The 14,111-nt window shown below is 42.6% G+C and overlaps 1 protein-coding gene across 2 annotated transcripts in view; it reads right to left on the reverse strand.

Annotated features, from left to right (window-relative positions):
• The window catches only part of dars1 (aspartyl-tRNA synthetase 1), a 55,558-nt gene extending 55,216 nt beyond the window's left edge, over positions 1-342 (reverse strand). For both annotated transcript variants that reach the window (XM_055638647.1, XM_055638648.1), the window contains exon 1: positions 226-342. In XM_055638647.1, the coding sequence (XP_055494622.1) occupies positions 226-248 (23 nt within the window). In that variant the 5' untranslated portion in view covers positions 249-342. The remainder of the gene's footprint in view (positions 1-225) is intronic.
• Positions 343-14,111: the final 13,769 nt, after the last annotated feature.

Genomic DNA, 14,111 nt, shown 5'->3' on the forward strand with positions numbered 1-14,111 from the left:
GGCGTGCGGATACGAAAAGCCCGGAGCAAGGGAGGTTGAAATGCCCGGGGAGAAGGGGGAAAGCAAAGACCCAGGAGGGAGGGTGTGAGAGGAATGGACCGGGGGAGGGGGTTAAGTTGAGGCCTGGGGCAGGAAAGTCCTGCAGAGATGATGCAACACCAGCAAAACGGGAGGCTCTGTCGCGCTTTGCGAGTTGATGGCTACATTTCCAGATTTAGTCCTTACCCCGCGCCCTGTTCCTTCGTCATGGTGGCGATTCCTTTTTAAATCAACCTTTTTTTAACGACTGTAAAAATGTGGCTCGAACTCTGTCCCTCCGAGCAGTCGATACAGACAGGAAGTGGCTGCCTGCACGCCAATCCTGCTCCGGGTGCAACAGGGACCCGCGCTGTTGGATCCGGGCGGCAGCACCGGCCCTGCAGAATAATGCCCTTAACCCGGGCCCTGCAGAATAATGCCCTTAACCCGGGCCCTGCAGAATAATGCCCTTAACCCGGGCCCTGCAGAATAATGCCCTTAACACGGGCCCTGCAGAATAATGCCCTTAACCCGGGCCCTGCAGAATAATGCCCTTAACCCGGGCCCTGCAGAATAATGCCCTTAACCCGGGCCCTGCAGAATAATGCCCTTAACACGGGCCCTGCAGAATAATGCCCTTAACACGGGCCCTGCAGAATAATGCCCTTAACCCGGGCCCTGCAGAATAATGCCCTTAACACGGGCCCTGCAGAATAATGCCCTTAACCCGGGCCCTGCAGAATAATGCCCTTAACACGGGCCCTGCAGAATAATGCCCTTAACCCGGGCCCTGCAGAATAATGCCCTTAACACGGGCCCTGCAGAATAATGCCCTTAACACGGGCCCTGCAGAATAATGCCCTTAACCCGGGCCCTGCAGAATAATGCCCTTAACCCGGGCCCTGCAGAATAATGCCCTTGCAGAATAATGCCCTTAACACGGGCCCTGCAGAATAATGCCCTTAACCCGGGCCCTGCAGAATAATGCCCTTTAGCAGGGGCCCTGCAGAATAATGCCCTGCATCATAATGCCCTTAATACGGGCCCTGCAGAATAATGCCCTTAACACTGGACCCTGCATAATAATGCCCTGTAACCCGGGCCCTGCATAATAATGCCCTTAATACGGGCCCTGCAGAATAATGCCCTGTAACCCGGGCCCTGCAGAATAATGCCCTTAACCCGGGCCCTGCAGAATAATGCCCTGTAGAACGGGCCCTGCAGAATAATGCCCTGTAACATGGGCCCTGCAGAATAATGCCCATAACCCGGGCCCTGCAGAATAATGCCCTGTAGCAAGGGCCGTGCAGAATAATGCCCTTAACACGGACCCTGCAGAATAATGCCCTTAACCCGGGCCCTGCAGAATAATGCCCTGTAACCCGGGCCCTGCAGAATAATGCCCTGTAACCCGGGCCCTGCAGAATAATGCCCTGTAACCCGGGCCCTGCAGAATAATGCCCTTAACCCGGGCCCTGCAGAATAATGACCTGTAACCCGGGCCCTGCAGAATTATTCCCTGTAACACGGGCATCGGCGACTGGTAAAGGCACAAGGCTATCAAAATCAGTTAAGCAATGAAGATAGACACAAAAAGCTGGAGTAACGCAGCGGGGCAGGTAGCATCTCTGAAGAGAAGGAATAATAATAATAATAATAATAAAATAATAATAAATAGTTTATTGATCCCCTCAGGGAAATTCAGATGTCCAGAAGCCCCCAACCAACAAACCCACAGATTCAAAACGAACGCAGACAGAAAATACATAGAATACAATGTGGACACTACATGAGAGCAATAAATACTTAAAAAGACCAATATTTAACAATTAAAAATTAAAAATTGCAAAATGCATCCCCCTACAGCCTAGCGGTCTGAATTATAAAATCTAATGGCTGCAGGGGTGAAGGATCTCCTGAACCGCTCCGTTCTACAGGGCAGGGAGAGGAACCAGTTGTTGTTCCGAGTGCTCTTTTGACTCTCCAGAATTACATGGAGGGGATGCCCGGGGTTTTTCAGGATGACCTGCACCTTGTGCCTCATACGCCTCTCAAGCACATCCATCCCAGAGTCTACTCTCCCCTCCAGCACTGAGCTAGCTCGTTTAACCAGTTTGATCAGCTTCTTGTTGTTTTTTGCACTAATGCTGTTGCCCCAGCAGACAACAGCGTAGAAAATAACACTTGCAACCACAATGTTGTAAAACATGTGCAGCATTTCACTACACACATTGAAGGATTTGAGCCTTCTGAGGAAAAAGAGTCTGCTCTGGCCTTCTTTGTAGAGGGAGTCAGAGTTGACAGACCAGTCCAGTTTGTTATCAAGGTGCACTCCAAGGTATTTATATGTCTGCACCACCTCAATGTCAGCCCCTGCAACGTTGACCGGCTGAGGGGGAGCTTGGACCTGCCAAAGTTAACCACCATCTATTTAGTCTTAGTTGTGTTCAGGATGAAACAGTTCTCTTCACTCCAGGCACAAAAGGAACTGGTCAAGTTCCTGTATTCCTCCTCCTGCCCGTTCCTTACACATGCCACAATCGCTGTATCATCGGTTATTTCTGTATGTGGCATGTGTCAAGACTTATAGTTAAAGTCTGCTGTATACAGGGTGAAGAGGAACGGGGCCTGAACCGTTCCCTGTGGGGCTCCAACATTGGGTAACGTTTCCAATGGGTAACGTTTCGGGTCGGGACCTGGAACAATTTTTGACATTGCCTAGATAGACATGACAAAGAAGTATAATTGAACTATAAAGACAGAGACAATGAAGAAGCAACAATGTCAGGGTAGTTTAGTAACCTAAAGATGTTGGTGTTCACACACACCTCAAATCCTTGTTCTTCATGAGGGTAGTTAGTAATTGTGAATTTGGGTAGTGCTGTGCAAGTAACCTAGACACATAACTGGAGTGGATTTTGAAGTTGGTAAATTCTGTTCCTTCCTACACAAACTGTGGGTAAGTGGTGGAGTGAATTAATATTTAGATGGTGGATGGGGCTTGAAATAAATAAGCTATTTGAAGTCAAACGTTTTAGGAGTTAATTGGAGCTGCATTTGGCTGGGTAAGTGGAGAATGTACCATCTTATTCTTGACATATCGTGAGGAAAGATTTGGGGGTTAGAGGAGAAGAGTCAGCTGCTGCAGGATACTCAACCCCTGACATGTTCTTGTAATAATAGTACTCAAGTAATTGGATCATGTAATTGATTCAATGGCATATCTGGTCAATGATGGGTGCCCCATGATATTGACGATGAAGAAGCCGACCTTGGTAACTCCATAGTGTAGGAAGGAACTGCAGATGCTGGTTTACACCAAAGATAGACTCAAAATGCTAGAGTAACTCAACAGATCAGGCAGCATCTCTGGAGAAAAGGAATAGGTGGCATTTTGGGTCGATACCCTTCTTCTGAAGTCAGTGGAGTTACCAAGGATAGACTCAAAAATACTGGAGTAACTCAGCGGGTCAGGCAGCATTTCTGGAGAAAAGGAAAAGGTGATAGTTTTCTATTTTTTCCTAAGATGTCATGTATACCCTGTCTCCTGAGATGCTGCCTTACCTGTTGTATTACTCCAATATTTTGAGTCTATCTTTAGTAACTCCATTGACTGTTGAGGGTTGGTGGTTGGACATTCTCGTATTGGAAATGGTCAATGATTAGCAATTTTGTGGTACAAATGTTACTTACCACTTTTTGGCTCATGCTGAAATGTGTCTAAGTAAGGTTTCAATGTAAACATAATCTGCTCTGGGATTGAAATTGAACATTGTGCAATCACAAATCTTTCAATTTCTAACCTTATGATGGAGTAAAGTTGATTGCTGAACATGCAGAAGAGGTTGAGCTGAGAACACCACTCTGATGAACAACTGCAAAGATGCCCTGGGGCTGGATGATTCATAGTGTTTATAGTTTTAAAAATGTTATTTGTACAGGCTAGTCTCATAGCACCTCCCAAATCCATAAATAAATCACACATCATAACCATTTTTTCTTACAAGGTAGGTCTCCAGCCAATCCATTTGCTTTGATGCCTGTTGATTTGAATGTTACCAAGGCTCCTCGATGTCACACTTGGTAAAATGTTGCCTTGATGACAATGGCAGTCACTCTATTACACCTCTGCAATTCAGCTCTTTGGTCCAGAAATGGTCCAAAGCAATGAGAGAGTCTGAAGAATAATAGTCATGGTATAATCTAGGCATCAGTGAGCAGGTTATTGCTGAACTCTCATTGTACCCCAGCGGTATGAACATTGGACTTCTCTAACATCAAGTAACCCTCGCTTTCCCTCTCTCTCCATCCCTCCACCTTCCCAGTTCTTTCAAGTTCAAGTGAGTTTATTGTCATGTGTCCATGATAGGACAATGAAATTCTTGCTTTGCTTCAGCACACAGAACATAGTAGGCATTTACTACAAAACAGATCAGTGTGTCCATATACCATTATATATTAGTTCTCCAATCTTACTGTCTGACTACATTTTATCTCTGTTTGCTTTGTTGTTACCTTCTCCCAGCTAACAAGATCTATTCTACATTTTCCTTGATCTCCATTCCCTTTGAACTGTTTTCACATTTACACTTTATTTTCTATGTATCTCCCTCCCACTGATGTCAGTCTGAAGAAGGGTATCGACCCAAAACATCACCCATTCCTTCTCTCCAGAGATGCTGCCTGTCCCGCTGAGTTACCCCAGCATTTTGTGTCTATCTTGGGTTATTGCTGAATATGTGTTCCTCAATAACAGCTTGTTGCTGACTGAATGTATTCTGATTTCTAGGTCCAGCAGTGACATATTACTGATCTTGCAACCCTGTGACTTGAATTCAAATGCAGAATGAAATCTGGAATAAAATAAACCAGTATTTGCAATAACCACAACCTATCTGGTTCACTGATGTTCATTGCGGATGGACATCTAGCATTCTTACTTGGTCTGTTCAATACATATGACTAATAGCCCTGTCCCACGGTACGAGTTCATTCCAAGAGCTCTCCCGAGTTAAAAAAAAAATCAAACTCGTGGTAAGCATGGAGAATGAACATAGCGGGTACGTCGGAGCTCGGGGACGTCTCTTAGCGCTAACGGCAGGTACTCGGGAAGACTCGCTAACGGCAGGTAAGCACTGGAAGACTTGTGAAGATTTTTCAACATGATGAAAAATGTCCCAGAGTACCGACAAGTGGTCATTACAGTAAATCTCCGAGTTTGAATAAGGCAAACTCGGGAGAACTCTTGGAATAAACTCGTACCGTGGGACAGGACTTTAACTCTTTTGGAAGAAGAACATTATCTATATTTTGTTATTGACACACCATCTGTAAGTCTGTGAAATGATGATGCAATAGCACATTGAGATTATACATGTCAATTGCAACATCTTGCGGTTTTCGTTTCATAATTTCGTATTTGCTTAATACATAATGTTGGTTGAATTTCAGAAAAGCATAATTAATATATCCCTCAACATGTTGTTAAAAGTCAGTGTAAGTTATAGAAATCAAAATCCTTTATATCCAGTGCTGATGCTTATTGTTTTGTCTCCCATTTAATTATTTTGGTCATCTTTGGTTAGTCATTGGTGATAGATAGTGGAGACTGCAAGCATCTACAGGTGTTTGTTTGAAACCTGCAATTTCTATCTTTGTCTTTCAGCATACTATGTCAGAGATGTGATGCTTCCTTGAAAATTCTTACACTTGTTCTACATTTGATCTTTTCTGTTTGGTTCTCTTTTGTTACCCTCTCCTGAGTTGGTTATACTTGCTATTTCAGTGGCCGATTAGAAAAAGGGGAGATGCAACGAGACCTGGGTGTCATGGTACACCAGTCATTGAAATTTGGCATGCAGGTGCCGCAGGCAGTGAAGAAAACGAATGATATGTTAGCATTCATAGCAAAAGGATTTGAGTATAGGAGTAGGGAGGTTCTACTGCAGTAGTACAGGGTCTTGGTGAGACCACACCTGGAGTATTGCGTACAGTTTTGGTCTCCAAATCTGAGGAAAGACATTCTTGCCATAGAGGGAGTACAGAGAAGGTTCACCAGACTGATTCCTGGGATGTCAGGACTTTCATACGAAGAAAGACTGGATAGACTCGGCTTGTACTCGCTAGAATTTAGAAGATTGAGGGGGGATCTTATAGAAACTTTCAAAATTCTTAAGGGGTTGGACAGGCTAGATGCAGGAAGATTGTTCCCGATGTTGGGGAAGTCCTGAACAAGGGGTCATAGTTTAAGGATAAGGGGGAAATTATTTAGGACCGAGATGAGGAAAACCTTTTTCACACAGAGAGTGGTGAATCTCTGGCATTCTCTGCCACAGAAGGTAGTTGAAGCCAGTTCATTGGCTAGATTTAAGAGGGAGTTAGATGTGGCCCTTGTGGCTAAAGGGATCAGGGGGTATGGAGAGAAGGCAGGAACAGGAGACTGAGTTGGATGATCAGCCATGATCATATTAAATGGCGGTGCAGGTTCGAAGGGCCGAATGGCCTACTCCTGCAACTATTTTCTATGTTTCTATGTTTCTCTTAGTGTCTTTGCCCATGCTACCCTTTCCCCCTTTATTCCTGTTACTTTCTTTGTGTGTTTTTGATGATATATCAAGTTATGTGGGCCATTTTCTGTTCGTCTTCTGTTCCTGGTGAAGTACCTAGTTTCATTCACCCTACGGTACAATTAAAACTACTTTCCAATAGACCACATGGAGTCTCTCTCTGCCCTCCTATATACAAGACACCAGCTGCAACTCGTTGTTTGATAATGTTGCTTGCACAAATCTTGATGGTCCTGTTTGTAACCACATGATTCATGACTTCTAAACCCCAGGGTGATCTTCTGGCCAGAAACACATGTCATTATCAGTGAAGCCCCATGTCACATGTTGCATTTGCTAACTTGTCAAATGTCACAAGTGCTGTCCTTTCTTGCCAGAGAAAGAAAATAACTGTTAAAGGAAAGTGAGGTTAGACTGACCAACTGGGGAATTCAGATGCTGGGAGAAAGTTTAATGTGGAGAATTCAGAATTAATTTATTAAGAGATAGTGCAGGTGACCACAAGAAAAAAAGAAATTTCACAACAAACCTTCAGCTGGTGCAATTCTTCCAACTTCCCCTTCAACAAAATCCATAGGTTAATGTAATTACTCATATGTAATGAATGTAATTGCTACTTGTAAATGGCTCTGCAACTTGAACTGTAGAAATTTCATCTGGGTATTATTGTAGCGACAATAGTTATTTCTTACTTTTAGGATTCTCTTTTAATTACATTCATGAATAAGCTTAGGGAGGGGTGCTCAAACATTAACCTTTAACCCTTGTGTGAAGAACTAGCATTTCAAATCCAAATCTTTCTAGATCAAAATTAAATTGAATAAGAAATCTATTTAAAATCTGATTAAGAAGGAACTGCTTCTTAATCAGATTCGTGAATGTAATTAAAAGAGAATCCTAAAAGTAAGAAATATCTATTGTCGCTACAATAATATCCAGATGAAATTTCTACAGTTCAAGTTGCAGAGCCATTTACAAGTAGCAATTACATTAATTACAGGAATTACACTTTCCTTTAAAATCGAAGGTAGACAAAAATGCTAGAGAAACATAGAACATAGAAACATAGAAATTAGGTGCAGGAGTAGGCCATTCGGCCCTTCGAGCCTGCACCGCCATTCAATATGATCATGGCTGATCATCCAACTCAGTATCCCGTACCTGCCTTCTCTCCATACCCCCTGATCCCCTTAGCCACAAGGACCACATCTAACTCCCTCTTAAATATAGCCAATGAACTGGCCTCAACTACCCTCTGTGGCAGAGAGTTCCAGAGATTCACCACTCTCTGTGTGAAAAAAGGTCTTCTCATCTCGGTTTTAAAGGATTTCCCCTTTATCCTTAAGCTGTGACCCCTGGTCCTGGACTTCCCCAACATCGGGAACAATCTTCCTGCATCTAGCCTGTCCAACCCCTTAAGAATTTTGTAAGTTTCTATAAGATCCCCTCTCAATCTTCTAAATTCTAGAGAGTATAAACCAAGTCTATCCAGTCTTTCTTCATAAGACAGTCCTGACATCCCAGGAATCAGTCTGGTGAACCGTCTCTGCACTCCCTCTATGGCAATAATGTCCTTCCTCAGATTTGGAGACCAAAACTGTACGCAATACTCCAGGTGTGGTCTCATCAAGACCCTGTACAACTGCAGTAGAACCTCTCTGCTCCTATACTCAAATCCTTTTGCAATGAAAGCTAACATACCATTCGCTTTCTTTACTGCCTGCTGCACCTGCATGCCTACCTTCAATGACTGGTGTACCATGACACCCAGGTCTCGCTGCATCTCCCCCTTTCCCAATCGGCCACCATTTAGATAATAGTCTGCTTTCCTGTTTTTGCCACCAAAATGGATAACCTCACATTTATCCACATTATACTGCATCTGCCAAACATTTGTCCACTCACCCAGCCTATCCAAGTCACCCTGCAGTCTCCTAGCATCCTCCTCACAGCTAACACTGCCCCCCAGCTTAGTGTCATCCGCAAACTTGGAGATATTGCCTTCAATTCCCTCATCCAGATCATTAATATATATTGTAAATAGCTGGGGTCCCAGTACTGAGCCTTGGGGTACCCCACTAGTCACTGCCTGCCATTGTGAAAAGGACCCGTTTACTCCTACTCTTTGCCTCAGCGGGTGAGGCAGCATCTATGGAGTGAAGGAAATAGGCAACGTTTCGGGTCGAGACCCTAGGCTGGTCTGAAAGCCTGGGTGACATCGCAGTGCAGTTGGTAGAGCTGCTGGTTCACAGCATCAGAATCCTGGTTCAATCCTGGGGCCTGTCTGCGATGAGTTTGCATGGACTCCCTGTGTTTCCTCTCAATTCACCAGTTTCCTTCCACATTCCAAAGATGTGCACATGTTGCGTTAATTGGTTGTGGTAAATTGGCCTTGGCGTGTAAGGATGTGTTAGGATGTGTCAGGACAACTGATGAGAATGTGGGAAGAATAAAAAGTGGGATTAACATAGATTAGTGTAAATGTAGTTGATGATCACCACAGACTAGATGGGCTAAATGGCCTGTTTCTTTGATCCATTTTTGTATGATTCTAAATAAAATCAAATATAAAAACTTACATACTTATGATTCCTCAAGTAATTAAATAATCAAATTAACAGATTGTTTTTAAATGTGAAATTAGAGCATTGGAGAAGAACCTGGGTAGAGTGGTTTGGTGAAAGAACTGGATAGAGTGGATGTGGAGAGGATGTTTCCACGTGGAAGAGAGCAGAGGTCATAGCCTCAGAATTAAAGGATGTTTCTCTACGAAGGAGATTAGGAGGAATTTCTTTAGTCAGATGGTGGTGAATCTGTGGAATTCATTGTCAAAGAAGGTGCGGAGGCCGTCAATGGATATTTTTAAGGTAGAGATAGATAGATCTTTGATTAGTACGGGTGTTAGGGGTTATTGGGAGAAGGCAGAAGAATGGGGTGAAGAGGGAAAGATAGATCAGCCATGATTGAATGGCAAAGTAGACTTGATGGGCTGAATGGCCTCATTCTGCTCCTATCACATGAACTTATGACCTTATGACCAGTGGGTTGTTTGTTGGTTTTGATTAACATGTGCTGCAATTGCAACTGCAACAAGGAAGAGTACTTAAAATTAGAGCTGGGGAAATCCCAGAAGTTAACAACTCTTGCTCACAAAACACACAGAGAACATGGGGGAATTTGGTCAAAAATTACCTCAAATTTGTTAGATTCACCAGCTCACTTGTCTCTGATTTTAATGAAAAGCATAAACCCCAATTTCTGGTTTGCAACTCATTCATACATGACAGATAAAATGAAATTAGTCAGTTATTGTCGTTGCTTTGGATGGATTGGGGCAGTAACTTTGGAGCAGATGATGCTACGTGTATGTAGCTGAACCTCAAAATAGAAAAGTTAATTTGTGCTGTAGACTTACGAGTACAACATTATAAGACAATGCAGCAAAACAAATTCTCTACACGTGCAGGAAGCGGGTGTTGATGTGGAAGATCAGTCATGATCATGGGAAAGGGCAAAGAGGATTTGAAGAACCAAACGGTCTAATCCTGTTCTTAATTCTTATGTTTCCTGAAATCCCCCTTGATTCACTAGTGCAGTGGAGCTTCTTACTTCATGTTCATAAGTGATAGGAGCAGAATTAGGCCATTTGGCCCATCACGTCTACTCCGCCATTCAACCATGGCTGATCTATCTTTCCCTCTCAACCCCATTCTTCTGCCCATAACTGCTGACCCCTTATAGAGATCAGCAGGAAATTGAAGGTCCAAGTCAGCAGGAACACAGAGCTCCTGTTTCCTGATGACAGCAGGATCCCATTCCCATGCCCCAATGCACAAGGTAATACATGCACCGTGTTCCCAGAGAGCAACGTATTTTTAATTATTACGGGAGTTAGGATAAATGAGGTTTATACCAGAAAATGGCACTGAGACGAAAGATCGGGCTTGATCTCATTGAGTAGTGGTACAGGCTTGAGGGGCTGAATAGCCTGCACTAATTATTTCTTAAGTCGGATGGATGAAGAACAGATTTAGCAGCTCAAGCTTGGGGATATATAAGGTGCTGGGGGCCTCACCAGATGAAGAAAGATGTTTCACCACATTCTTGGTGCTAAGCAACTCTTCCCGCTGCCCATTATAATCAATCACACAAGGAACCATGTCTGGTTCAGTGAAGAATACAGAAGAGCATCATAAAAAAACATGACCTGGCATACTTTGAAATAAGGTGCCAATATGATGAAACCTCAGAACTGGTTCAGAAACCCAAAAATTCAGAATTGGCTTTTTCATTGAAGACAAATGATTGTGGTAGAAGGTAGATATTTTGGCAGGAGGTTTGAGACCAGTGGAGTTCTGCAGGGGTCTGTGCTGGGGCCTCTGTTGTTTGACCTGATTGTAGATGGATTAGTAAATGACCCATTTGCAAATGTAGATATTAAGTTTGCTACTGACTCCAAGTGAAGGAATTGCAGATAGTGAGGAATGCTGTCAGTAGATACAGCAGGATATAGAACTGGTGCAAAAATGGGCGGAGAAATGACCGATGGAGTTTAACCCAAGGATGTGTGAGGTGATGCACTTTGGGAGGTTGAATGTAAGGACAGAGTATGCAGTTACTGGCAAGGCCCTTAACAGCATTGATATGCAGAGGGATCTTGGAGTCCAGGTTCATAGCTCATTGAAGATGGCAGCACAAGTAGATATGTATGGTAAGTATGCCTTCATTACTAGGGACATTGAATGTAAGAGTTAGGAAGCCATGATGCAGCTCTATAGGAGTTTGATTAGGCCACATTTGGAATATTGCGTGCAGTTCTGGTCGCCCCATACAAGAAAGATGTGGAGGCTTTGGAGAGGGTGTAGAGTAGGTTTAACAGAATGCTGTATGGATTAGAGGGTTTCCACTACAAGGAGAGATTGGATAGACTTGAAGTGTTTTCTCAGGAATATCAGAGATTGAGGGGAGACGATAGAAGTATATAAAATGGTGAGAGACATAAATAAGGCAGTCAGAACCTTTTTTCCCCAGGGTGGAAACACTAGAGGTCATAGCTATAAGGTGAGGGGGAATGTTTAATGGAGATGGGTAGGCAAATATTTTACACAGAGAATAGTGCTGGCCTGGAAAGCATGCTCGGTGTGGTAGTGGGGGCAGATATGATAGTGACATTTAAGAGGCATTTAGATATGCACATAGACGTTCAGGGAATAAAGGGATATGTACAGGCAGATGAAATCGGCATCATGTTCGGCACAAACATTGTGGCTGGTAGGGCTCATTCCTGTGCTGCACTGTTCCATGTTTTAGTTTCTATGTTCCCATCCTAGGTTCTCAAAACTGAAATGTTAACCCTGTTTCTCTTTCCACAGATGCGTCCTGACCAGCTGAGTTTTTGTAATATTTTAAATGTTTATTTTAGGATTCCATGCATGCCAATAGCAAATGCAACATATAATAGCTAAGTGATCAGACAACTAATATATCAGGTGAACTCTGTGCAATCCTGGCATAACAGAATCAATCATGGTTCTTAACAACCAAACTAGGTGGAAGAAGCTTCGTGAGCAGTTTTGTAATCAAAGTTGTTGGAACCCATGCACAGCTCGAAAGAAAAGTTGGAGCAGTTGCAACCACATGAATCTTTGTTGCATCTTAACCTCTGGAGATTTTGCCTTTGTGAAAGCAAGTCCCCAGCCAATTTATTTCACTCTGCAAAATTTTTAATGACCCTTACTCTTACTCTTTAATGACTCTTACTCTTAAAGAGCAGGTCAAAGGTTAGCCCTGCTCCAGTCGAAAATTCATCAGTGAATCTTAAAAGCCTTTCCACTGTCTGCTATCAAGTGATGCTGGGCACCTCGGATTACAAGTTACCTGACTTGTGGATATACAACTTTACGCAAATTCTCCCGTGCATTTTACAAGCCAGTAACAATAAAAATAACAATAAAATGTTTGAGTTCTGTTGGGTAACATTATATTATTGTTGCTGCATATTGAAGAGATTGATTGTACTACCCTTTCATTTGTAATGGATATATGGCAGAAATTTCTAGTTGTATCATAACCAAATCAGTTTTCCAACTGTCAGAGAAATTGATGGACATTGTGTTGTGGCTGTCCTCCATTGAACTTCTTTGGAGTTTGAAGCAGGAGTAATTACTTAGTTGAATCCCCCAGATGAAACGTTCACTCCCCTGCAATGAAATTTCGCCATCCATGCTGTCATTTTGAATGAATATATTGAAACTTTGAAACTCAATAGAATCTGGTTTATGCGCCAGGGTTGACTTTTCACCCAACCAGTGACGATGTTGGGTTGACTCTTATTTTTAAAACTACTTTAGTTTGATCCTTTATCTCTAGGTTTCCTCCTTTTGTGTAAGCATTTTTATCTTTAGCATCCTTTAATGTTCCTCAATATCTATTGCCCTACGGAAGCTTTATTTGGAAATATTCCTACCTTTTTTTAAATCTTCATAAAAAGAGGAATCTTCACCCTCAGCAGTTTTAGTGAGTAGCTACGTTTCCTCCAATGTTTATCCTCTGATTTTTTACACCATTCTATTCTCATCCAGTCTCACTATATAATCTGGAACATAACTTCCCTTATTACAACAACAGAAAACAAGACATGGAAGCAAGAATAGATAATACAGCCGTTGACGCTTCCTGTCTCGTTTAATAAGACCACTGATAAGCCTTTATCTCATCCACTTTCCTTCCTGATCTCCAGATCTCTTGACTCCATTAGTTCTGCTTCTTTTCATGCATTCTGTGAGTGAGTATCCACGGTCCTCTGGATAGAGAATACTAAATGATGAAATTTCTCCTTAACTCAGCCTACATGGATGACCCTTTGGGACTTCTACCCTCTACTTTCAAACTCACAGACAAAGACAATCTTTCATCATTTAATCTGTAAATCATTTTCAGAATCTTACATATTTCAATAAGACCACTCTTTCTTGATTAGTAAGGATGTCAAAGGTTACGGGGAGATGGCAGGAGAATGGGGTTGAGTGGGAAAGGTGGACTTAATGAGTCAAACGGCCTAATTCTGCTCCTATGACATAAACATTCTCCTGAACTCCAATGAGTAACCACCAATGAGTAAATCTCTCCCCATTGGACAACATACCATTAAACCCCACCCTTATATTCATCTGTTGAGTCTAAGGTGCTCATATTTAAAGGATATAAAGACAACACTTTAGATATAAAGACAACACTTTACATTGTATTCCAGTTGAAGTTCCAAGATCCTGTGCAATTATAGGAAACATCTCCGATAGGCCATCTTCCTTGAAATAAATGTCAACAGACATTCCATTATGCAGCACCTGTGGGTAAAAAGAATGGTGGATGTTTTGTTAAAACCCTGATTCATTCGTGATGTTGTTCAACTTGCTCAGTTCCTCCAACAGATCTTTTGTTGCTTCAGATTCCATCATCTACAGTCTCTCGTGTCGACCATTTCCCTTTCTTGTAACTTACTAAATCTGCCTGTTAACCTGCTGTTTT

Source organism: Leucoraja erinacea, chromosome 7 (assembly GCF_028641065.1).
Source record: "Leucoraja erinacea ecotype New England chromosome 7, Leri_hhj_1, whole genome shotgun sequence".
NCBI lineage: Eukaryota > Metazoa > Chordata > Chondrichthyes > Rajiformes > Rajidae > Leucoraja > Leucoraja erinaceus.